The sequence below is a fragment of the Caenorhabditis remanei genome, chromosome V (genome assembly GCF_010183535.1).
Source record: "Caenorhabditis remanei strain PX506 chromosome V, whole genome shotgun sequence".
NCBI classification, from domain to species: Eukaryota; Metazoa; Nematoda; class Chromadorea; order Rhabditida; family Rhabditidae; genus Caenorhabditis; species Caenorhabditis remanei.
In genome coordinates, this window is record NC_071332.1 from 9,942,698 (window position 1) to 9,968,025 (window position 25,328).

Consider the following 25,328-nt stretch of genomic DNA (forward strand, 5'->3'; position numbering starts at 1 on the left):
CTGGGAAACAGTATTGTTCTAGAAAATACTTATTTTTTAAACTGGAGAAATAGAAGTAGAGAGTGATTTCCTTTGGTTTGGCAATTTCAATTATTTCGAATTTCATTTTATAAGTTTTTTCTTGAAAATCCTGATTTTCACTTACTCACTTATCACATTTTCCAAATCATCCCACTTATCCAGAGACGCTTTCTTTCTAGTGTAGGCGTTCCAAACACTTCAATTCCTTATCCTGAATTGTCGTCACTAAATTCCCTCTTTTCTTCCGAATCTTTAGCTCAACAACACGCCACTCGTGCTTTTTTCCACAAATCAAACTTTCACATGCTCGTTTTCCTTGCTAACTTTTCTCAAAACCGGACAACTGAGAATATGATTGTGCAATCAGTTCTTATTGCATACCACGTCACTTTTGTAGACTTTGTTGGTCGGTTTCTAAGACATTCAGATTATCCGAATACCCTACAGAACTCTTGTCAAAAGCCACCTCCTGTTCTGGTTATTCCTTTTCACTATCTGAGTGAATTTCTTAAAAATCATGACTTCTCGAAACGCATTCTTTGCCCGATTGTTCTTGGAAAACTATTCAGATTTATTCATTGTTTCAGACACAACAAATCGATATATTGTGTGTCAGATTGAGGTGTGTTTGGGTGATGATCAGATGGACATGTCCCATGTTCTCGTCATTGCTCCTCTTGTCGTATTTGCTTTGTTTTTTCTGACGGTTCTTGTTCTCCGTTCGTTTTTCCTAATGAGGTGAGTCGATGTGACTTTGATAAAACGAAGAAACTACAAAAAATAATGATTCACTAGATGAGAAAATATTTTGTCAGAGAGTCAAAGTAACAAAGAATGTTCCCACCATTTCACACGTGTGGAACCTAAAACTAAGAAACGAATATAACTAGTTAAGACTAGGACGATAGTTATTGTTTTCTGGTAAACCGAAGAAACTTGTTTTCTCTTTCTGTATTAGCTTAATCAGTTGGGAGTTCTTCGTCTATTAACATTCTGAAGCAGACGAAAACAGGGAAATTATTGTTTTGAAACGTACATATGGAGTTTGTGTTTTGAGTTTCCACAGAATGCTTTAATGTTTTTCTCAGAACTCAAGCAAAATGAATCATTACGAATTTCTAGAATGCTCATAAGTAACAAGAATGAACAAAATATTTTTTTCAGAGAAGAGCAAAGAAGAGATCGAATACGAAGGGGTTGTCCAGTTGGAAGTATGTCAAGTAATGACACGGGGCTAGAAATATCGTGTAATAACTACAACAACAACACTCACCATCGAAACAATCATCATTCAAATAATAACAATCCAAATCCACCCAGTTATTATGCTGAAGTAATGGCAACCAGTTCATCTGCTCTCTATCCAGTTTATGTGCCCCCTTATGCGGCTCCGCTAATGTCTTTACGGGATCCAAGACAGTTTCAGGTATGGGTTCCGGGATCATAGGAATGGCACTCTTATGAGATTGTTTTCAGGGATTACCAGGTCTGGCAGCACCTCCTCCATATCCACCACCTCCCAGTTATCACCAAATTAGCAGTTTCCCGGAATTGCCGAGTGGTAAGTGATATGGGTCAAGACAGTTTCTGTTATTTCTGTTAAACAAAGTCCACTCTCATCAATCAATTTTTCTTTTTCAGCTCCACACGCAGTTATAGATGTTGCTCAACAACCAAGAATTACAAAAACGCGTTTAGAAGTTACACCAGTCGAGTGATCTCCAAAATGTTCTCTTTCCGAATTCAGGATCAAGAAACCGTGTCCTTTATGTACATTTCTGTATCAATAATGATTTGCCAAAAGATCTTCTGTCGCTTGTTTTTTCTCTTTTTTTCATTACTCTCGTTAGCATTTTCTCTTTCTTTTTCAAAGGACGGGTCTCTTATTTTCATAGCTTGTCTTTTAATTTAATGTAATTTTTTTCTTTTTTTCGATAACTTTATCATTTGAACAAGTTGATATCATAATCTTGATAATAAAATTGTTTTCTTTCCATGGCAAAGTCACACAAAATCTCATTCCACTTTGACAACATAATCAATTTTGAGCGTGTGAAACCAGGCATGTTGATTGCCAAACCAGAGGCGGTAGGTTGCTGGAAAAAAACAGAGAAATGAGTCATGTCGTAAGATTCTTGAGGAAATTAATCAGACGTTTCAGACCTACCTGAAGAAGGACATTCTATCTTATCGAGACATGGAACGATGGTTGGTCCCGGAATTTTCTGAAAAAAAGACTCTCCAAAAGATAAATGTTCTGAAATTAACTTACGCTGAACAATGGATAGACTCTTGTATAATTCGAGATGTCATCAGAGTTATTTGGAACAAGAGGAAGCTCGTAAATTGCAAATGCAAAATGTCCATTTGTATGGATTTCCCAGGAGAGAGTTTGACCCTGAAAATGTTTATTCTACGAGATAATTTGAAAAATGAGAACAAACTCGATATTTGAATAGAATAAAGAGAATTTTTTCTGGATTAAAAACATTTTCAGAATAATTTCAAACTCACAGTTTTCACTTCTATCTCCACAAATCCAGTTTTTCCAGCAGAAACTGACAAATGTTCTGCATTTTCTGGCACCTTCCCCTTGTAATAATTTTCCTCTGGGAATGGAACACATTTCTCGATTGGAGCAGTGAATGGGCCATCATCTTCTTCATCATTCCAGTAAGATGGAAGACATTCTCCATTTGCCATTTTCAACACGTCAACTCTCCAATCACTGTTCAATATGTTACACTTGTTGCGAGTTCTCTCTGGCAGAAGTGGCTTAGCAATTGTCCAGATGGCAGAAATGAATGCTGGAACATTGACAAGAACAAAACTATGAACTAATTCCACATAATGTTCAGCCATGAAAGCGGAAATTGCAGAAAGTCCTCCTGTGAGAAGTGTGATCGTTTTTTTATCGAATTTGATTCCGGTCAAATCCATAATGTAGATCACTGAACACTGTTGGTTAGTTTTCTTTTCCAACTCCATCACAGCTTTCAGCATACTTTCCAAATCGTGAACTCTAGCTCTCAGAACTTCATTAGTTGGATAAGATTGGAGCATTCCCCAGTAATCGTTGGATCCCGTTTGTTCAATGTTGACAATTGTGTTAGGGATAATTCCAGATTCGCCTGTGAGACCAGTCTGAAGTTGGAAGAAATGAATATTCTAGAAAGCTGATAACAGCCTAGTTACCTTCCAGTGATGATGAACTGGATGATCTCTTGGTTTCTCAGCAAGAGCATCTAAATCCCAATCAGATTTACGGAACAAAAGATGATTTATCAATTTTGGTTTGATTACATCCAGTTTGTAATCGTGGCCTTTAAGCCAACGAAGAAGATTGAAGTCAGTGTCATAGTAGGGAGTAAGCTGAAAAATACGCTCTTTTTCGATAGATACTCATGAATAACTTCTTAAACTCACATGCTCCTTTACAGCTTCCCTCAACTCATTGATTGCCACCCTATCCGTCTCAGAAATCGACATGATCAGGTGCCAATGTCATAAGAAAAAGACGAACGAAATTATTGACAAAATCAATCTGTGTGACGTGAATAGAGAATCTCTCTTCTTGTTGGAACTTTCCGGTGGAAATCCAAAAACACGTGTAGAATAGAGAAGACGCAGACGCAGAAAGAGGGATGCGCGTCGATTTAGGTCACTTCGGAAGTCGAGAAACGGTGGATGGAAGATGTTTGCAATGGAATATGCATGCATAGAAAGGGATGAACGGGTTTAACCATTAATCATCAGGGGAAGTGGTGTGAAAAGTTTACCTTTTCAGAAAAACAATCTTCTAATATATTCAGACAAATATATCAAAAAGCAAATATTAAATAAGTTTTTCTTATCACTAGATATGATGGGTACACCATTGCCGGCGCTTATAAAAGGAGTGAGTAACTATTTGATAATGACGCCATGCAACGCTTTTTCCCATTTTTCCTCTCATTATTTTTTATACTACCCAATAAAGCAGTTGATTTAACATGTCCGAATTCCCCAGTTACCAGCAAAACTCCCACAGGGAAATTTCCTTCAGCAGGGTTGTCTATATTTCCATCTAATTATAGTTGCGGAATAGAGGTGAATAACTCATACTGATAGGCATCAATAATGGTTTTCAGTTTAATATTCCAAATGGACAAGTTTTGAAATTTATTGTTCAAACTAATGCAATTTCTGCTTATGGAGATCAGATTACAATCAGAGATTCTGTTTCCACCCTTAATGAGTAAGTTTTGATTGTAGATAGAGCATAATAAACCTGAAATCGCTAATTTCAGAATGGGGATAGGTGAGTCACAATTTTATGCAGCTGCTGACAACGCTTACCTATGGATCACTACAACAACTAACACATCAAGCTTCTTTTTCACGTGGCAATACATTGATGTCACTGGTTTCACGAAAATTCAGAATCCAACTGGATCCATCATACCATTGAATCTAACTCAGAACTCTTACTATCAATTCACTTCTACGAAAAGTCGAGTTGCATTTCACACTGCAAGCGTGGACAGAACCTACGACCTGTCGCTGATTCAAGTTTATGTTTACGATGGAGAAGACTTGAATTCGAAGTTTTTGGGAACTCTTCTTCAATTTGGAGCGAGTACAAATATGTCAGCATCCACTGGAAAATCTTTAACACTCGTTAACTTCTATGGCACACCGACGAAATCATACGGAATTGCAAATGACTACTCGGCAGTCTTCGGATATTTCAGTTACACTTTCTTTATTTTATCGAAAGGAATCGATTATACCGGAAATGGATTAGTACCCGATGGATTTGAATCAGCAGTTACATTCTATTGCATTGATTCTCAAGAAACATACATAAATGAATTGAATATGGAAGATAGGAAAAATGGAGCACAAGCAACTCATTTTAAACCACTGACACCTACTGATGTATTCACAAATCTATTAAATTACAAGTGAGTTGCATTTGAAATTATCACAATAAACTAATTGAGATTCAGCATTGGAGACCCGATTTCTCAAAGCCTACCACAGCAAATCTTGACAAACACTTTCACAATGGTAATGTATCAGTGTAATCTTTATCTAAGCCTCTCTTCTGGACCGTCGTATATTTGGACACTTGGGGCACCTGGCAGAAGAGGATCAATCATCTCTCCATCTGTTTGGAACCCAAGAACTTCAGTTGTTGCACCCTACTCAACTAATATCAGTAAGAAAACATCGGTTGAAACAGGCTAAATAAAGTAGAAATCGGTTTTCAGCTACCCAAGAGAAAGTGAAATTTGTGTTCAACTTGCAGTCAATAGTAGTTGATAAACCAGGCGACAAAATACGAATTGAAATTGGATCTTCTGATTCGAAACCAATATTCGTTGAATTCAACACAACTGATCAAAATACTGGAGAACAGGGTGCATATGGGACTTATATGTCGACTACATTCACAGGAACAACTGCAGGAGCTCGGTTTATTATGAACTTCAAAGTTGAGGTAGGAAAAGTGTGACGGGGGATGTTTTCGAAAGTTGTTCCTTCAGGGAAATTCTACATCAACAACATCAACAACAGCATTGCCAGTTGTGACGACCACAAAGTCATCCGTGACGTTGTTAAATTTGTCTGTTCTAACAATTTTAATCTCCAAACTACTTTTATGAATTATCTCATAATAAAATAATCTGTTATAATTATATAGTTTATCGCTAAACTTAAAATAGTCAACGATTGGCTATAAAATTTGAGATCAACAGTTCAGTTCAATTTTCTATTTTGAGAAATGTGACACTCTTATTCAATCCGACAGTAATTTTCAGGAAGAAGGTTAGCAAAAGTCTAGTCATCGTTTCACATCAGAAAGCAAACAAATTTTTCATTTCTTATCACTTAAATGCCCTTCTCGACATTTTCTACCGATGCAGTTGATTTAACATGTCCGAAGTCGGTAATTACAATCAACACCCCAACTGGTTCATTTCCAACTGGTGGATTTTCTATGTTTCCAGCCGACTATGCATGTTCTATCGAAGTAACCTAATGGTTTGCATTTTGTTTCAATCATTTTCATTTTCTAGTTTCATATTCCTTCTGGCCGAGTTGTTCTTTTCAATATTGAGAACAACCTTCTTTTTGATGCAGTCGATAGTTTTGTTTCATTCAAGATTCAGCATTGACAAATTGTTCGTAAGATTTAATACTTACTGTTTCATTAAAATCCTAGATATATTCTTTCAGAATGTTCATTATTGACTCAGTTTTCTATGCACTCTTGCCAACATTGCGAAAGTGTTCCTAACTACTCAAACAAATACTTCATCATTCCATTTCACGTGGCAATACACTGATGTCACAAATTTCGGACAGATTCAGCATTCGACTGGATCCATTATACCGTTAAATCTCACTCAGAACACCAACTATCGATTTAACTCCCATAAAAGTCAAGTAGTATTCCACGCCGGATCCATCATTGGAGATAATGATCAGTCAAGATACAGAATTTATGTTTCTGATGGAGAAAATTTGAATGCAAAATTTCTTGGAAATCTTGTGGTTTTTACCGATAACAGTCTGGTATCCACAGGGAGGTCGTTGACTCTTGTCAACTATTATGCCACTGTAATGGAATAGCAAACGATTATTCTGCAATTTCCGCATATTCCGACTATTCATTCAATATTCATTCAACAGCAGTGCCAGTTTCTGTACATCCAACTTCTCCCAGTGGAAAGAAAGTTGGAATGACTGTGTAACTGTTTGGATTGTCAGGAATCCTATATCAATAACGTACGGTTTTTAAATCCAAATGTAACAGGGCAGGAAGTTCGAGTTAAACCAATGGGACCATCGGATGGAGATTACAATAACTTATTGATTTATAAGTTAGTTTCCACAATTAGAACTTCAACTTTCTGTGTTCCTGGAGTTATTGTTATTCTTTTTATGGCATTCGTGATTCAGTCGACCTAAGACTTCCACAACAAGTTCCTTCGAACATTTACACTATTGGATTCTATCAATGTGATGTATATCTATCAATTTTCACTAACCCATTCAATTGGAAGAATGTAGTTGTTGGGAGAACTGGATCAATCATTTCTCCGTCTCTTTGGAATCCAAAAACCCAACTCTCAACTCCATTCTTTACAAATTTGAGTAAGGAAACTAGTTCTAATTCATTTTTTAACAAAAAGCTCGATTCCAGCTGCAACCCTCGATGTTCAATTTGTCTTCGATCTACAATCAGTGGTGATAGGTAAAGCTGGAGAGAAGATCAGAATAGAAGTAGGATCTTTTGGAACTTCACCAATTGGTGTGGAATTCAATCAGACTGCGTCGAATACTGGAACAAAAGTAGATCATGTGAGTTATATGGCTACTTCTTTCAGTGGAACAACGCTTGCATCATCTTTGTCAATGACTTTCAGTGTAGAGGTAGCACTTTTTGAGACCAAAAATCATATTTCTACTTATTTTTCAGAGTAATATCGAGACAACTACGAAATCTTCCCCGTCAATTCTCAATATTTCACTTCTAATGGTTTTTGCTTTTGTGATTTCATTATGATCTTTAGATAAGTATATTCGTACTACCTTAATACTACTTTAACAATGAAAATTTGTATTACATTGTGTTCTGAGAATTGCCGTGACCTTCTAGGCAAAAACAAAAGAAAAGGAGGTCGGTAACTACGTCATCGTACAACAAACCACAAATCACATCATTGACCGAAAAAAGATCAAAAGAATACCAGCCTCTCCGCGCATTGCGAACAGTATATTGAGAGATACACATCTGTTATTTTTCTCTTTTTGCAAAAACAGTTCTGCGAAAAATTGATCGAAAATTGCGTTTCCTTTTTCAGTCATCATATCTCATTTGAATTAGTTTAATTTCCAGATGAAGTTCATTTTTATTACCATTCTCTCGATTTTTATCATTGGCGTTCTATCTTCAACGGAACAGAGCGGATGCGGCGAGAACGAAATATTCAATGAATGTGGTTCACCATGTGACAAAACTTGTGCAGAACCGTTCCCGGTTAGTAAGAATGAAAACAGTTGGAAAACCCTTAGTTTACAATAGTTCTGGTTATTTTTAAATTATTCGGGCGTTTTTTTACAGACTTGCATTGAGATGTGTCAGGCAAGATGTGAATGCAAACCTGGATTCGTTATTCATCCCACAACCAAAAAGTGTGTTGACATCAAAAAGTGTCCAAAATAGTTGAAACTCTTGTTTTGAAAAATGTTGTATACCAATTTCTCGAATAAATTTTTTGGAACATTCATTTTTCCCTCTATCAATAAGAATTGTTTTTATCAGAATTGATACGCAAATTGATTGTAGTATTAGGAAGAAACACTTTCTTGTTTTTATTGCATTTTTGTCAGTAGTATATGTAGATGATTAACCGCTGTAATCATGTCATTCAAAGAGAAAACCATTCGTTTTAGAACACTCAGATCTAGAATACTTGGTTCTCCGTTCGATGGAGTCTCGCATCCTAATTGGCAAACCATGTATTTTTTTTCGATACCTTCATCTTTCAAAAGAAAACCCACAGTTCACGATCTGAATTCTGAACGATTCTGAGAATAAAGGCAGATAATAGCGATTGTGAAAAATACGCGTGCGCCAAATTCACAGTGAGAATGAAATATGTCAGATCTAAACTGAAGCTCTCGGAATACATAAGAGTAACAGTTAGACGCCTAATCAAATGTAACTCTTACCAGACATTGTAGGGAACGATGGCCAACTGGCTTTAAAAAATTTAGTTTTTGTTTTCAAGTTTGGCATACATTTTTCCTTCATATCTAATGTTGTAAACCTATAATTTTTGTTGTATAAGAGTATGATGTGACTTTCATATAACATAGTAACATCAGGGGAAAACAGCAAGCGATAATTATACCTCCAGAGAAATATACATAAATTTCAAGAACTCGCTTCATGACATTGCTCCTCTTCGTACTCGAACTGTCTCGACAGCTGGGTTTGATTCTCTCCGATAGGCAGAAATAGGTTTCAGAAATATTTTCTCTATTCTAAAAAAAACCATTTTGTAAGAGCATCTATTGTCACCCTTACTTGGCCACTGGAATTTCGAAGAATGCGCTCCAGAAGAAAGCGAAGAAATAAGATATCAGTGTTCCAAGGACTGCATAGTACAGAAACTGAAAATTCTCAACGTTTCAAAAACTTCGTTGTGAAACTACCATTTGTACAGCTGAATAAGCATGTGGACTGATCCCGTCTAAATTGAAAAACCAATACATTGTCATGCGATGAACAATGTAAGCACAATAAGAAAGTCTTCCAAATGGTTGCCAGATTGGGTGGCACATGAAGTTACCGATTGGTCCTGAAAACTTCTATTTTACTGTTAGAGGGATTCATAAATATCTCACCTCCCCACCCATAATGATTTGCGATGATAATCCATGAAACAAAAAACGTCCAGCCGATTTTGGAGAAGTTGAAATAAGTTGCTCTCTGATACACACTGAAATAACAGTCAGAATATATCAAGCAGTCAGAATATTAGAAATCTTATCCCACCTCCACTGGTTCCCAGAATCATACGAATAATTTCCCCAAAGACACAATCCTGCAATTCCCGATGCGACGACCCATCCACCCACTGGAACACTCCAATGAAATTTCAGTCTGGTTTTGGTGAAATTTGCGAGAAAGTATCCGACAAGCATTCCTAATAAAAAAGAAGGAGCTCTCGTCCAAGGCATCTCGTAGACTACCGATCGGAAGAGTTCGTGATGGCTGAAACAAACTGTAAAATTACGAGAAGACTTTCAGTCACTCACCCATTTCCAGTGAAGTCAGCTGGTAATTCGTAGATTCCAAATAGAAGATACTCAACAGAAACACTGAATAAACATCCACCAACAATCAAGATAACTCCACCAGTCATTGAAAAAAACAAAGTGATAATTACAATTGGAGCAACTAAAAATAGTTGGGTATCAACTGCAAGTAGCCAAGTGATACGGTAGCACTGAAACAGAAAAAGAATTTAAAAGAAGAAGGGAAAAACAACAAAAAACATTATTGTCTCCCGCAAAGTTGTTGATGAATAACGCATTCTTCCACCAGCTTCTTTCGCATATTTCAGCCTCTTCAGTTAGAATATCTGAACGCAAAGAAGTAACTTTTTATGAAAAATTATAAACGTACTCAATTCAGAAGCCATGAACGGACCCTGAATAGACTTTGCATAAACCATAAAGAATCCAATGAAAGCCATCATTGGAGGAGCTGATCTGATGTATCTTCTCAAGTAAAAGTGAACCCATGTCATCGGTTTCAGAATTGTTGTCTGTTTCGGTTTGTTCCAAAAGAACGTGTATGCCTCCACGACACCAGAAAGTACGAATAAAGTGTCAATGGAGAAATACGAGTTGAGAATTAACTGACGGGACACTGAGAGATCTTGAAGGAAATCCAAGGAGTTTCCAACGTTATTATAAGGAAATTTGAAATTATAAATGTGAGCGAACACGATCCAAAGGACTGTAAGAGCACGAAGACAATCCAAAGAACGAATTTGATCAGGTTTATGCTCTCTCACAGAGAGTATCAACTCGGAATTGGTCCATAACGAAAACGAAAGGAAAACCCGGAGGACTTGAAATAACTTTTATGATTGGACATATTCAGCAAACATAGACTTACAGTAAGCATGCTCATTCACTGCAGACATTCCTATTTCTTTTTCTCGAAAATAATCAACGAATGTAGAGGAGACAACTATAGATATCATTGACACAAGAAAAAGTCTAAATAAAATATGAAATAGGACATGAATGTTGATGGCAGATCAGTTTGAATCTCTAATCAGACTTACGAAAACATCCAGAACGCCCAACCTTTCGCAGTTTTCAAATCGGAGCGAAACGCCTTACAAGCAGTCAATGGAAAGTTTGTTAATTGATTAAATATCTCGACTAGATCATTCTCATCGCAAGAAGATGGCATACATACTGCGAATCGCGGAATTAAATGTTCATGAGACTTTGAATCACATGAGATATTCTGTCCCATGTAGGCAACTAGATAACTGTAAGATGTCCGATATTTCTTTCCGCTGACTCGATTGCATTCATCATAGGAGCCTTCGAAGAATGTGTTGATATCCAGAATATCCGGTGGGAGCTTTCCAAATGCATCGAGTTCTGTTTAGTTGGAAGATATACCGAATTTTGGAAGGGACTTACGTTGAATAGCAAACACATAATCTTGAACCGAAGTCAGCTCAATCAGTGTACAGTTTTTATATTCTAGACAGTCAGAAGTTATTTTTGCAACTTCTTGAAGTGAAGCAATAAACAAGGAAGTTTCATTGAAGCATTGCTTATTCAAATCTGGAGTCAATTGAAGAGAATTTGAAAGAAATGGAAACGTTCTCCAGGCGATATCGTTCTCTTGACAATTTACTACTGGAATCAAGAAGGAGAGAATAAGAAATAATACAGGAAAGTATTTCATGTGTTCGCGATTATCGTTTTTTCATTGAATATGACATGAAATAGGATGTCGTGTGGGAGGAACATCAAAAATTTGCATAAATGAATTGCTGATCGTGCATTGATAATTCGAATAAGATTTAGCTTCCAAACATCTGTGAGCCACAATTGATTATCTTTGAAATCGGATTTGCTACTGCTTCCCATGCAGTGTCTCTTCAATTCAATCATGATGATTCTTCCGGGACTTTCAGGGGAACTGTAAAATTATTGCTCAAGTCTATGAACTATCGAGTACTTTCATTATGGTTATGATCACATTCGGAATTCTCAATTTCCATGAGTTTGACTACAAGACAACTACTCCTCTATTCTTCAATCAAAACATATTATTATTGACCACATTGTGTTTTGTGACACACACTACATTCTACCCTTCTGCCATTCGGTCATCCTCTTATCTCTGCGTCTCTTCCTCTACCTACCTATTTATTGATTCCAGTTCCATTTCTTTGATCAGTACAAGTTATTTGGGATCATCTAAACGGACAAGAATGGCTCATTGTCTTCATCCTGAAAAGTTTTTCCCTGTTGTCAAGTCGGTTGCTCTTCCCAAAGGAAGTTTGACTGTAAGTCCAAGTTCTTCGCGTTTTCTTTCCAATTTCTTTACTATTAACAAACACCAGATTCTGTATGTTTGTGTGTCTGTCGCCGATCCTACAGCCCTTCCTACTGAACCGATTTTCTTCGAAGTTGGACCAAAAGATCAGAAATTTCCCCCGCATGATGCCCGTCTTTTTCTTTTTTCAAAATTCTCAAAATGACGCCTTCTGAGCCAAAAACACTGATAAAGCATAGGGGAATGAAAAACGGAAACAGTGGCGTGAAACTGTCGGCCAAAACGTAGTCATTTCTTTCCATTCTACAGTTTGCATTTTCCGTGTGCCGCGTGGTGATGGTCGGCGTGTCGCCGCGTCCGATCTGGCAAGTTATGCGTCGTTGACTACAGTTAGTTTTTAGTTCGATCCCGTGGAGACGAAAAGTTCTTTGTTCTTTTTTTTTTGTTGATAGTTAGGAAAAGTAGAGGTTCCGGAATGTGTCGTTTGTTTCCAGCGAGATATACGTCGCGAACAAATGCGGAACCTTTCCATCGAATTCAGAAAAAATTGAGTTCTAAAAAACGTTCGTTTGCTTCCAGGTTGATCGGTATCACAAATAGATATGGGCAGTTTTCAGGATACAGGTGATGGATCCATATGGGTCCACATTAAAAAAATTATTGATAGCTATTTTGGCCAGCATTTCCCTTCTTCTTCACTGTTTTCGCTCCGCCCATTTTTTTTAAATATAACGAGCGGAAGTCGCGTGAAATCCTGACATGGGCCACATAAAACCCGTTCTTTCCGACCGCTGATTACTATCATTTTCCTTTTTCCTTAATGACGTCACTTTCTCTAACTGCTACTATTCCCGCCGACAATTCGCTAGATACTCATGGTGCTGCTTCTCATGTTCCCGGTGATACCAGCTCCACGTTGCACGCTGTTCCACGGCTTCGTGATCGTTCCACTTTTGGATCGAATGGTTTAAATCTGATGAGTACAGAATAAGAAATAGATAAAGGTGCGTTCCATCGATCAAAATCAGATGGGAGAGTGGAGCTCGGAGAAATTGATGGGGTAGAGAACACGACACACAGATCGACAAGAAAAGGACGTCCGGTGAAGCTATCCGGACTCGATATTGTCAGAATTTCATAGCAAATGTTGTTGGCCTGTCGCCAGAAAGAGACGAGATGAATATAGGTACGGAAACGGATATATAGCTCGGATTCAGATGTGAGCGTAGAACTTAACAGAATTGACGGAATCGAGGGGACTCAGCTGATGACACAAGAGCCGGTAAAAAAATATCGACAAAAAGGAGACGTCGGGCACTGTTTTCAGGCACCCAAGATTGTCAGGATCCTTACTATCTTTGAGTTTGAAAATTATGGCAGATGATACATCAGTCCGACGATTTCTACAATCTGACACTGAGCAGTCGACAGTCAAACGGTAACAGAACCAGCTCCGAACGAAATTGAACTAAACAGGAAAAATGAGCCCGATTATCAAACGAGATCTAGACGGGCTTCAAAGATTTCCCAGGCTGCTATCAGAAGACCCCGAAGATGTGACGGCGGGAAGAACGAGAGCCAATGCTACTAGAACATCTGTAACTCAAGTGAAAGAGACGGTCAGACCACATCGAGTTCGGATGTCGCCACGTCAACGAAATGTTTTTCGAGTAGGTGTTACTGATGCACAACCAGATCCTCACTACATGAGAACGATGGATCAAGTTTATCCATACTGCGAGGCGCTATATTTCAAGGCTAAATTCGACGTTCAAATGGTGAAGGTGAATGCGTTTAGGAATCCGATCTGGCAAGTTAGGCAGCGTTGACTGTAGTACTTTGGATTTGTCCCATGTGGAGACGTGGAAGATTTTTTCTTATCGCCTGATTTAGAGAAAATAGAGGAGTAAGGGAACGAAATCGTATCAGAAAAGTAGAGATCTAACAATTGTGCTTTTCCGGAACGGACTGCTCACAGCTAAAAGACTACTAACAAGCTAAGAAAAGTATTACGATCCAGAAGTTGGAGAGAATTGTGAGACTTTGACAGTCTCAACCGTTCGGGAAGCGCCGGAGGCGCTGTAAAATCCAGACGGGTGGTGTAGAAAAGGAGGTTTAGTCGCCGTTAGGCGACGTGAACCGACTGGTATTTTATTATTCAGGGGAAAGTAGCTTTGGTGACTGGAGGAGGAACTGGTCTCGGAAAAGCAATCGCCACAACATTTGCGAATCTCGGAGCAAGTGTAGCCATCGCAGCCAGAAGACTTGATGTTCTTGAGAAGACTGCAAATGAGATTCGAACGAGTACCGGAGGAGTTTGTGAACCATTTCAAATGGATGTGAAAGATCCAGCAAAAGTGGCAAAAGCTTTCGATGAAGTGGAGAAGAAGTGAGTTTTTATTCCAAGAGCACGCGTTCTTTTAATTCCTTTCTGAAAATCTAGTCATTTCAAAAAACTATTAAATATTTCAATTTATTCAGACTTGGTCATACTCCTGATATCTTGATCAACAATGCTGCTGGAAATTTCATAATGGCAACGGAACGTCTCTCTCCAAATGCCTACGGAACCATTGTCGATATCGTCCTTAAGGGAACTCTCCATGTCACAACGGAACTCGGACGTCGTTGTATTCAACAGAAACGTGGAGCAAGTGTCCTCAGTATCACTACACTTTATGCAAAGTCTGGTGCTCCATTCGTAGTTCCATCGGCCGTTTCGAAGGCAGGAGTTGAGAATATGACAAAGTCATTGGCTGTTGAATGGGCCAAACACGGACTTCGATTTAATGCGATTGCTCCTGGACCAATTCCAACAGAGGGTGCATTCGGAAGACTGTTTGCTGGAGAACTGAAAGATTCTGGAGAGGCAATGAAGTCAACTGTACCAGTTGGAAGATTGGGACATCCAGAGGAAATCGCCAATTTGGCAGCATTCATGTCATCTGATTTCATGTCGTGGATGAATGGAGCCGTGAGTTTCTTTTTTTATTTGATCGTGTTATTTCCATTTTCCAGATTATCGATTTCGACGGTGGTCAACAGCATATTCATCATGGATCCCACATGGGACAGTTCCTTCACGAATGGGATAATGAGAAATGGGAAGAGACGGAGAATTTGATTCGTGGAAGAACAGGGAAAGAAAAGAAAAGCAAACTCTGAATTTGAATTTGGATGAGGCAATGAGTGTAGATTTGTGCCATAAATAAAGTTTTCAATACTAAATTTTATTTTTTCTCAAAATCTACAGAAAAAGGAGTGAATGAGAGACGAGGGAGGTTTAACATTGCACACTTTTGTTACCTAATTTATATTAGTAAAACAAAGAAATTAGAGAATACATGGACGAGGGAGAGATAAGAGCGAATAGTGTAATGGGGAGAGGAGAGGATACACCGAAATTAGGAAGATGGAAACACAAGGCAGGGACGGTTTGAAGTGGTAAAAGAAGAGAAAATGGATAGATGATTGATTTCGAAAATTATTCCAATAGGAATCGTTTGTACTTACTCAGTGATCGAAACAAAACCAGTTGGAAAATGGAAGGAGAAGAGAGAAATGAGAAAGTTCCCAAAGAAATATGATACAAAAGATAGAAGACAAAAGAAAAGCGGATAAATAAAAAAGTATCTCAGAGCGATAAACTATAACAGATCAACAAAAAACGACGAAACGATTGCTGGAAGAGCTATACAATTTAAAATAAATACAACTTTCTAGTCTAACAGAATCAGACAGAAAAGGAGAGAAGAATTTAATTGGGGGAAAAGTAGGGGTCAACGTGCTATTTACTTCTATGATAAAAAGATATAAGATGGAGTGGAGAAATGGGGGAAGCATCGATTGTTCAACATTGAAAAAATCGATTGGCAATTTTGTACATTTTTACAGACTGTCTAAACAGTTTGGTGACGAGTCGCTGGGCTGATACGGCCAGACTGAAATTAGGAGAAAATTAGGTAAATCAGTCTGAAATGTTTATTTTATTTTAATAATTACCTCTTCGTGAATACTTTCGATACTGCTTGCAAGGGAGTTCTCTCGCTTCTTCTTCTTTTCGTTTTTCTTCAAGTTCTTACGCTTTTGAGAATTGATGCTGGAGTTACTATTGAAGAGACGAGTTTGTTCGATACGTTCACTGAAAGATACGCTCTTTTTACGTGGAGCAGCAGGGAGAACACAGCAATCGGAAGAATCGTCATCCTCCTCTGCAAAAATCAATTACATTTTTGAATGATGTTTTGGATTTACCATGAAATGCGTCCTCATCGTCTTCGGAAAATCTGAATGGCATAACTGGATGATAAGCAGAATCATCATGGTGACATTCGGAATACGAACGCATCAAATGTGGTTTTGCAGCGAGACGACTCATCGGATTGAGACGACGTGGCCACTTCAGAATCCCTTTGAGCGATGAACAGCTTTCACTTCTCGAACGCCCACGCCAGACTGGTGATGATACAGACATTTCGTCATCTCCATCGTCATCATCGAAAGAACTCTGGCGAGTTGGAGAAGTCAATGAAACGCCGGAATCAACAGAATCAGTAGGAGATATTGTCAGTTTGGATTCGGAATCCGAATAGATATCGAGAGCTTCATGATCGAAATCCGTGTGAATCATCAACGGAGCTTGTGTGATATTTTGTATGAATTTGTGAAGATGAGGAGCTTCGACAGTATCCAAGCCGACAATGGCATCAACAGCAAGAGCTTGCGGAGCTTTCTGGAGAACACCGTTAGCTTTTGGCGAAATACATGAATTGATGGAAAGAAGAGAAGAGGAGAGTTTTTCCAGATGGTGGAAGACAGACGCACACGGTGAATAGACGGGCTGAAAACTTTGATAATAACATTTTATGAACTTGCTTGCTAGCTTTGTGTTTTTTCGGTAGTGAAAGAGAAAAAGGGGAAAAAATACTATGCCAAAAAAACTAGTTATTACTTATGTGTAGTTCAGCTCACATAAACAATTGGAGAAAATAATCTGTTCTCACCATTTCCAGTTTGTTTCCGCCGACCCACATAAAGCAATCGAGCTTCTGTGAAACATTCGGTGGGGAGTTTTCAACTTCATCTTCGATACGTGGAAGGACCCAGGTGAAACATGTTTTCGACAATTCAAATACACAGTCCTGTCCGGATTCCGACGACTTCAGATAACCCGCATCGAAATCGAGGCTGATGAGTTTCCGAGAACGCCCGTCTTTTTCAAAAATTATTTGCGCCGATTGATGGGCATCGTCTTCGTTTGAGATGACAGTGTGAAGATGGGTTGATATCGATTTGCATGAGATCAGCTTGACGCAATCGTCGAAGTGTTCATTGTGAAGGAAGGAAAGACCAACATTGGAAGTTTCAAATTCCACGACTTTGTCCATTTCACCCAGATGTTCGATGATTGTGTCCAGTTGTTTTTCGAACAATTGATCTTCCTGATCAGACTTTCTGGTCCAGGTACTCTCTTCCAGAAGTAGATCAAGATACTGAAAAAATGCCCATACTTCGAATTGTTATTTTCCCCGTATTTTCACAAACCTTCAGAGCACTTTCGCATGCGGCCTGATGGAGAGCCGCGTCTCCCGATGACATTTGGGAGACGGATGGGTGGAACCGAATTTTGACGACTTTGGATTTTTTACCATTTAATCCGGTGACGTCACTTGGAACCACCCATTCTCCGTTCTCGATTTGCGGCGACCCGATTTTTTCCGACAGCTCGCACACGACGTTCACACTATTGTTATGCTTACTTCTGTGATGTAACTGACAGACTATCGACTCATTTTCTATGTTGAACGACATGGCGGCGGAAGGTAAGTTTGATGGGTCCTGGAATTGCGTTTGGTGTTGTGTGGATAATTATTTTGTAATGAAGAAAGAAAAAACACGCCGGAGAATTAAAAATATCAGAAAATTCGAGAAGCGAGAAGTAAATTCTAGAAAAGTATTCGCGATTCTAGAAAATTGAGTTTATCTCGGGAAAATACTTCTCACAAATTTATTCGAAAAACCGTATCTTTAAAGGATCATCGCTGAAGAAATTGCAAGGCTCACGCCACGATTACCGTAAACTCGTTTTCGTGTAGTCCTCGAGAACAAAGGTACACAGAACATAATTTTTCGCATATAATTTTTTTAAACTCGATATTTGAAAAAGATATTCACAAACTTCGCATATTTTTCAGGAAAAAACCGATGGAAAAATCGAGAAGATGCTCGTCAACAGTAGAGACGCAGACGGAGCCACTTTTATTGCGAGGTATTCTTTTTCGCACGTGCATAATGACCCTCAGAAGGGATACTGTAATGTGTCGCCCATCGGTCTGCTGCTTGTCGGGTTGACCGATGGATGGGAGAAGTGGGTCATTGTGAGAGAGGGCGCAGAGAAAAATGCAAATAGAATCTAATAGAACTTTCGAGAAAGATCTTTGGTTTTGAGTGCTTCTGGGAGACTCAAAGAGTCAAAATTAGTATGATGCTACGATATTTTCGAGAGGAAAGTTCTCTACAGTAAATGAATAATTTTTGTACCAGTTTTTAAAATCCTTCGAAGTTTCTCCGACATGAGTTAATACTCTAGCGTTAATTAGTTGCATTCAGAAAATTACAATATGACTATCTCACAGCGGATTCCAAATTCAAGACCTGGCAACAAAAAGCTAGTCAACTAAATGCTTTTGCAAATTGGTCACTTATCCCTTTTCTCCTGTGTTCTTCACTCATTCGAAATCTGGTTTGTGATCGAAAGGACAAAAAAGTGATCGTACTCGCAGTAGTCGTTTGTCATCTTGGCGCCACATCGGCCTTCAAAAAAGCACAACCAATGGTGGTCACATGACATAGGACAATTAGATAAAAGACCTTTCTTCTTTTCAAAAAGAAATAAGAATGGGATATAAAAGTCCAAATTTTGAATGAATTTTATTTATGAATATGATGATTCTGCGGGGATGGCAGCAAAATGTCTGACGCTCTGACCCGCCGTTTTCCGATCATTTTCAATTCTGCACGGCACGAGAATAAAATAGAGACGATCGTCGATCAACAGTAAAATTGTTTGTACTATACGAATGGCTCGCGACGATGCGCTATCAGCTCGTTCAAAAGTTTATCGGTTGAAGAAGGGAGCGTATCAGAAATTTTTTAAAGTGCATGGCAATTGATGGAGAAGCATATGGAAAACGACTATCTAACCCAGACAAAACAAAGTTATATTTATCGAACTTTATACAAGTGCAACAATAGGAATAGAGGAAACACGATTGTTGAATAGAAAAAAAACGTAGTTTTGTGATAACTTCTCAGAAAATTCTGTAAGCAAATAAGAAGCTGTAATATTTGTTCTGAATACTATGATGAAAATGTCAGCATCTAAGTGTTCCATTTTGCATCTGCAATTGAAGTAAACAAACAATTCGAAAGAGAAAAAAACAAGGAGCCGCCTTGTAATCGTACACTTGGAAGAGTAGAGTCTGAAGCGAAAAAGACAAGGAACGAGAGAATCTTCTTCTTACGACAGCTCAATTAGTGGTTGAAAGAGAAATTGGCTGAGATCGAAAGAACATCGAAAAGCAAACGGGAATATACATACACTCACTTCAAAGTCTAATCGAAGATGAGAAGAAAGAAGAAATGAAGCGGAGAGTGGGACGCAAGTAAAACACAATTTGGTCGAGGACCTCCTCGCGAAGGAAAAGTTGTTCTTTATACACAACTTCGTAAAGTCTTTTGTTGAGCCGGCACTTGCAAAAAAGATATTTTGGACGAAACGAAAAGAAGCATACTAAACAAGTCTGAAAGTTGAATGCCGGCTGTCGGAGCTCAAAAGAGATCGGCAGATTCCTGTATAGGAATTGAACGTTGGCCTAAACAATTTCTATTATCGGAATAAAAAAGTTCCGACATTTTTTCTTCGTCGGTGTTTGCGGACTCAAGCCAAAATCATCAAATTTTGGCTTGAGTCCGCAAACACCGAGGGGGAAAAAATGTCGGAACTTTTTTGTTGCGACAATACTTTATCACTAATTTTAGAAGCTGAAAATTTATTAAATAGGATCGGAATAGTCGCTTCTGCACATGATCGTCGGTCAAGTATTGGCATAGACTTGTCTTTGGTAAGCATTCCTTCACCATCTCACGTTTGTCTGTGAGTCTCAGCTCTTCTTCTCTCCTCCGTTATCATCTATACGTCCGAACCATCACGTGCTTTTCTTTACTACATACGTGAAAAGTGGACTAAAGAAGAAGAAGAAGAAACTGAGCGAAGAGAAAGAAAAGAGCGAGCCCAGGAGAATTATTTATTGAACTGAGGCCTCAGACCTCTCTCTCTTTTCCGTTTCTCCTCTGATCATCTGTGTCTGCGCCGTAGAATTGTCAATGGGGCGCCATTTCTTCCTCCAGGCAACTCTAACAAAAGGGGAACACGAGATGGCTGTGGCCGACCACCAACCCTCAAATTGATCGGCCACTACAAGCCATTGTTCATTCGGGTGGGAGGCTTCAGGTCTGCGTCTCCACTACATCCAAACACTCTTTAAGAGTATTTCTCTTTGCCGATTTATGTGCTGGTGAATGAGAACAAACTGACTAAGCACCTTATTCTCCCCTATTCCATCATTTTATCACATTTCTTCCTGTCCTATGGACAATAATCAGAGATCGGTACCAAGCTCGCCGGCACCAGGTCATGGGTCTTCAGGTTACTATTCTCAGCAGGTAGTTCATTTTCAGATGATCAATTACTAGTAGTTGAAAACTATTAGAACCCTTGATGAATGATTTGAAAATAATTATTCAAATCTTAGGATACTCTCCATCACGATGAAAGAACGACACCTCCAACTGCTTTTCACTTTCCACAAACCCATCAGGCTCAACCGGCACCTGTAATGGGTCAACCACCCGGTCAGTCATTTCCTTTTTTTCCACATCAACGAGCTTGACGTCTCACTCAAATATCCTTTCTCTCCCTTAAACAAGTATTTCGTAATTCACGTGACCACGTATTGGTTTCAATATATATCCACTAGAGGCGTTACACATATTTCCGCTGGCCACCTCGATGGTTCATATTTCAGTGAATTATTTCCAGTTTTGTGCAACAAAAATAGGCGCCTTCAAAGAGTTAAGTGTATCCTCGATACGAATTCTTTGAATCTCGCCCTCTCGAAAAAATGTCAATAAAAGTCAGTGAACCTGAAAATTGGCTGAAACCTTGGTGAACATTCACGCACGACTGATTCTAATCTGTCTGTGTGTTCATTTTTTCCCAACAAAATTCATCCATCCAGTAACTCCACATGATGCTAGTTAGAATGAGAAATGAGCAATGTATGTAAAGATGGACGAAAAGAAGGAGAAGGATCCTCCTGAGAAACTGAACCTCATTAGAAATGCATTGCTTTTTCTTGGTTTTGCCCTCTCGAAGAACAATATTGTTCCAACAAACGTCACTGACCATTTCATCTATTACTTTGCTTCCATCTTTGTCAATTACTGATCGATGACTGGGATGAGAAAAAGTCACATACAGACCGAAAAAACCGGTTTTACAGAGAGAAATAGAAAGACCGACACACACACACACACACAAAATTTGACGATTTATGGCTGAACATGAAACATAGGGTGTCATTAAAAACAACCATTACTTTTATTAACATCTCATCTCTCTTCGAATTTTTCTTTTCTGTGAAACTTGACGCGTAAAACGTGTTTTTTCAAAAGAAGGTTTATCTTCTTCTAGAAAAGAAATCTAGGTTTCATCTAATCATTAATCTACTAATTAATTGCTTTACAAAGCCAATCATTATCTAAAATAAAACTATCTAATTAATGTCACCTATAATAAATTACATTTTACAGGATACCCAATGCAGGCTCACGTTCTTGTCGATCCCGTCACGGGACAACATTATATTGTTCCACAATACTATCCACCTCCAATGTATCCATATCCAGCTGCACCTCAACCACATCATCCAGCTGCTCCAATGTATTATCCTTATGGACCTGCTCCTTCCCATGCTCCCGTTCCAGCTCAAAACGTTGCTCCACCGCCGACTACGTCTGCACCCAGTAACTCCGCCAACCCTAGTAAGTCTACTCATGAAAATAATGTTTCCAAAAATAAGTTTCTCGAAATTCCAGTTAACTACATGGGACTGCCCATGTACAACCCTCCTGCATCGAGCCACGAGAAAAAAGATGATTCAGAAGATACCATGTCGACGACTTCTAACATCTCTAGAAGCTCATTCTCATTGATGCAAAATCAGAAGACTCCAGTATCCCAACAACAACAGCAGCAACAATTCGGAAGAGAAAATAGTCGGGAATACATGTATTTACATCGATCACCGACTACAAATCCAGCTCCACCATCTCCTCTAATGCGCCCAAAACTCTTTCATCAAAGATTGGATACTGTAGCAGATCCACGTGGTGGCACACAGTCAGATTTCGAAGGAAAGGCGCCTTTAATGCGACAGAAAACGAATGATCACCCAACTTCTTCTGCATCGGATCATGAATCAACAAAACGCTTTTCTAGGACTTCTTTTGGTACACCAGCAACGGTGCAAACAGAAGAATTTGTGAGAGGTAATTTTATATTCGTAGAATGTTTTGAATCAACATTTAAAAAATTAAATTTTCAGTACCGAACCCTAACCCACCTGCAAAATCAGTTCGGATGGAAATCAACTTTGCTGACGTTCCTTCGATGCCGAGTGAACCAAAACGTAAGATTAATTAGCGATCCTTCTGAAAACTTCATCATTAATCATCTTTTTCAGCCGCTAAAAAGTCGAATGCTACCGCATTTACGGTAAATTTGGGCGAAGAAAAAGAGGTATCACTTCAAGAAGCTGCGAGAACTCTCGCTGAGGTTTGTTAATATTTCCAAATTAATTCAATCATTTCAAATATTTTCAGAATCGCAGAAAAGTCAAGCTAGCGAAGAGCACTTCTCATGACCGTACTCCATCAACCCCAGAAGCATTAGCAGCGAGTAAAACGAATAAAAACTATTTGCTAGAGAGACTTTTGACTGGAAAAACTGGAACACCGACAGAAAACAGTAATGAAGAAATCGAAGTATCACCAGAAACACCAGAAGAACATAGAGATTTTGATGCTAGATCTGAAGCTCTCACTTTTGTTATTGGTGAGTTTTGATGCTTTAAAACAGAACATTGGAAAATTTCGAAACACTTCAATGAATATCACATGAAAACGAACGATTGTATGGCAATAAAATGGGAAACACGAAAATTTATATTGTTTTCAGTTGTTGGTTTTCTTTTTTTCTGGGAGAATTGTTTGTTTGTTCTATTCGATTCTAAAAACAAATGTATGCAAAATAGATTGTCTGAGGACACACTTTTGACTTATTCACTTCCGTTTTTTCAGACACATCGAGAAGAAATAACGCTGGAGGATATGGAGGACAGACACATTTCCAACAACAGAGAGTCGTACAGTATTCTGATGAAGAAGATGACTCGGATAGTGATAGCGAATTTATGGAGCAATATTCAAATACCCAACAATCTAAAACTTCTCAACCTCTTCAAACTATTCCACCACCCTCACAACCTCAACAAACGCATCATTCACCTGTTCAAATGCCTCTCTCTTCTCCCCGACCATCCGCTCTTCCTGCTCCCGGATTCTCTCGGCAAACTTCGACAGCATCAACACTTACAACTCAAGCTCCCCCTCCAGCACTCCCATCACCAAGGACGCCTTCCACGTCTGCATCATCGACTCCTCGAACATCTTCTCGGTTTGATCGGTCAAATGGAGGAAGTTCTGACTTCTTGCAGGAACTCGCAAAACTGAGAATGATGGCTGGTCTTCCAGCAGCTGGACCTACAAGCAGTGAAGCTGAACAGAAAGCAATGATGATGGCTCATCAGAGACCAACTACGACGTTCAGAAGAAGTGAAGTGAGCTCATCCGCTCGAGCTCCGACAGTTTCTTCGTCGCAAAAAACGATTGGTTTAGGTGAAAGGGGAGGATCAAGAGCCTCGTTTACTGGAAAAACAAAGGAGACGAATACCACTCCAACACCAAGGTAATCAATTTTATTATTTGAAAGATAGGTTGTTAACAAAAAATTTTCAGTCGTCGCAGTGAAAACCGACGATCTCTGACCGGAAACTCTTCTCCACAGCTATCAAACTTGGCTCGTCCACCATTCCGAACTGGAGCTCCACGTGGTATTATGATTGGACAAAGTGAGCAACAACGAGAACAAGAGATGACAGCGTGGCTTCGGAGGAAAGATTATAATCCGATGAAGGCCGCTGCCGCCGGAAAGAAACCTTCTAACGAAGTTTCAAGGTAATTTACATTAAATTTTTTGTCTCCAATCTCATTTCATCTTTCTTCAAGAGAACAACAATTTCAATCTCGTCGTTCGATGACCTTCCACAACACCGACGAAGTGACATCTCCATTTGGAAGAGCTGCTTCTGGAATGGTTCCGATACGCCCGCCTCCAAGAAATCGTTCTCAAGAACCACGAGATATCAATAATGAGAAGTACCGTTCAGTGCAGAAAGACCAAAGACTAAAGCGTACAGTGGATATGTTATCTCAAAAGTGCAAAAAAAGTATAGAACTGATACGAATTCAAAATAAGGGATGTCTATCAGTTTCTGTCGAAGATCTTCTGTCAGCAGCAGCTGAAGAGCCTCGTCCACGAGAAACATTAGATGAGCAACTCGATCGTCTATCAGATGCGTTTGATGCGGTTCAGAGATATTTGGAGCAGTACTCATTGGACGGTTATCACTCTCCAACTTCAGATGACCGATATTTTGACGATGACATGATGGAATCGAAATCCACTTTTTCAGGAGTCAGGTAAGAAATATAAAATCAGTTTCAATTCTCAACTTGAATAGATTCCCATTTTCAGCACTCATCAGGAACGCAACAATGTTCCATCTACAGAATCACTAACAAGCTCATATCGCAAAAAGATTCTTGATTCCTGATTCGACCATTTATGAATGCATTTTTGTTATATACCTTTAAACATTTTCTACAACACCTTTGCACCCCCAGTTATTTCTCTATGAAACTCTGCCCCGAGCCCAATAAATTTCTATGTCCTCCCTCACCTGTAATAACATTTCTCAATCGAGTCATTTTTCTTCATTCTAGACCGCAGCCTGAAACAAAAACAATC

The 25,328-nt window shown here is 38.9% G+C and overlaps 5 protein-coding genes across 5 annotated transcripts; 3 read left to right on the forward strand and 2 right to left on the reverse strand.

The window, feature by feature from the left end:
- Window positions 1-538: 538 nt before the first annotated feature.
- On the forward strand, window positions 539-1,739 carry GCK72_018647 (uncharacterized protein; the record flags this gene model as incomplete). The annotated part of the gene is made up of 4 exons (XM_003110313.2): window positions 539-759; window positions 1,186-1,447; window positions 1,498-1,582; window positions 1,663-1,739. 4 exons carry the CDS (start codon window positions 539-541, stop codon window positions 1,737-1,739), a joined length of 645 nt encoding a protein of 214 aa, XP_003110361.2.
- A 298-nt stretch (window positions 1,740-2,037) lies between these two features.
- GCK72_018648 (uncharacterized protein) lies at window positions 2,038-3,510 on the reverse strand (the record flags this gene model as incomplete). The annotated part of the gene is made up of 6 exons (XM_003110479.2): window positions 2,038-2,117; window positions 2,189-2,246; window positions 2,294-2,419; window positions 2,536-3,165; window positions 3,217-3,393; window positions 3,448-3,510. 6 exons carry the CDS (start codon window positions 3,508-3,510, stop codon window positions 2,038-2,040), a joined length of 1,134 nt encoding a protein of 377 aa, XP_003110527.1.
- A 373-nt stretch (window positions 3,511-3,883) lies between these two features.
- Window positions 3,884-8,239, forward strand: GCK72_018649 (uncharacterized protein; the record flags this gene model as incomplete). The annotated part of the gene is made up of 10 exons (XM_053732670.1): window positions 3,884-3,919; window positions 4,152-4,258; window positions 4,311-4,967; window positions 5,013-5,224; window positions 5,277-5,506; window positions 6,781-6,893; window positions 6,938-7,167; window positions 7,217-7,374; window positions 7,913-8,053; window positions 8,138-8,239. The coding sequence occupies 10 exons, from the start codon at window positions 3,884-3,886 to the stop codon at window positions 8,237-8,239; spliced, it is 1,986 nt and encodes a 661-aa protein (XP_053581583.1).
- A 727-nt stretch (window positions 8,240-8,966) lies between these two features.
- GCK72_018650 (uncharacterized protein) lies at window positions 8,967-11,521 on the reverse strand (the record flags this gene model as incomplete). Its single annotated transcript, XM_053732671.1, has 11 exons — window positions 8,967-9,063; window positions 9,107-9,192; window positions 9,235-9,380; window positions 9,427-9,521; window positions 9,578-9,796; window positions 9,841-10,031; window positions 10,081-10,166; window positions 10,211-10,660; window positions 10,709-10,812; window positions 10,881-11,208; window positions 11,251-11,521. The coding sequence occupies 11 exons, from the start codon at window positions 11,519-11,521 to the stop codon at window positions 8,967-8,969; spliced, it is 2,073 nt and encodes a 690-aa protein (XP_053581584.1).
- Window positions 11,522-20,767: 9,246 nt separating this feature from the next.
- GCK72_018651 (uncharacterized protein) lies at window positions 20,768-25,134 on the forward strand (the record flags this gene model as incomplete). The annotated part of the gene is made up of 11 exons (XM_053732672.1): window positions 20,768-20,842; window positions 20,932-21,031; window positions 21,992-22,222; window positions 22,277-22,729; window positions 22,786-22,869; window positions 22,924-23,015; window positions 23,063-23,294; window positions 23,540-24,206; window positions 24,257-24,475; window positions 24,527-25,000; window positions 25,056-25,134. 11 exons carry the CDS (start codon window positions 20,768-20,770, stop codon window positions 25,132-25,134), a joined length of 2,706 nt encoding a protein of 901 aa, XP_053581585.1.
- Between the last annotated feature and the right edge of the window lie 194 nt (window positions 25,135-25,328).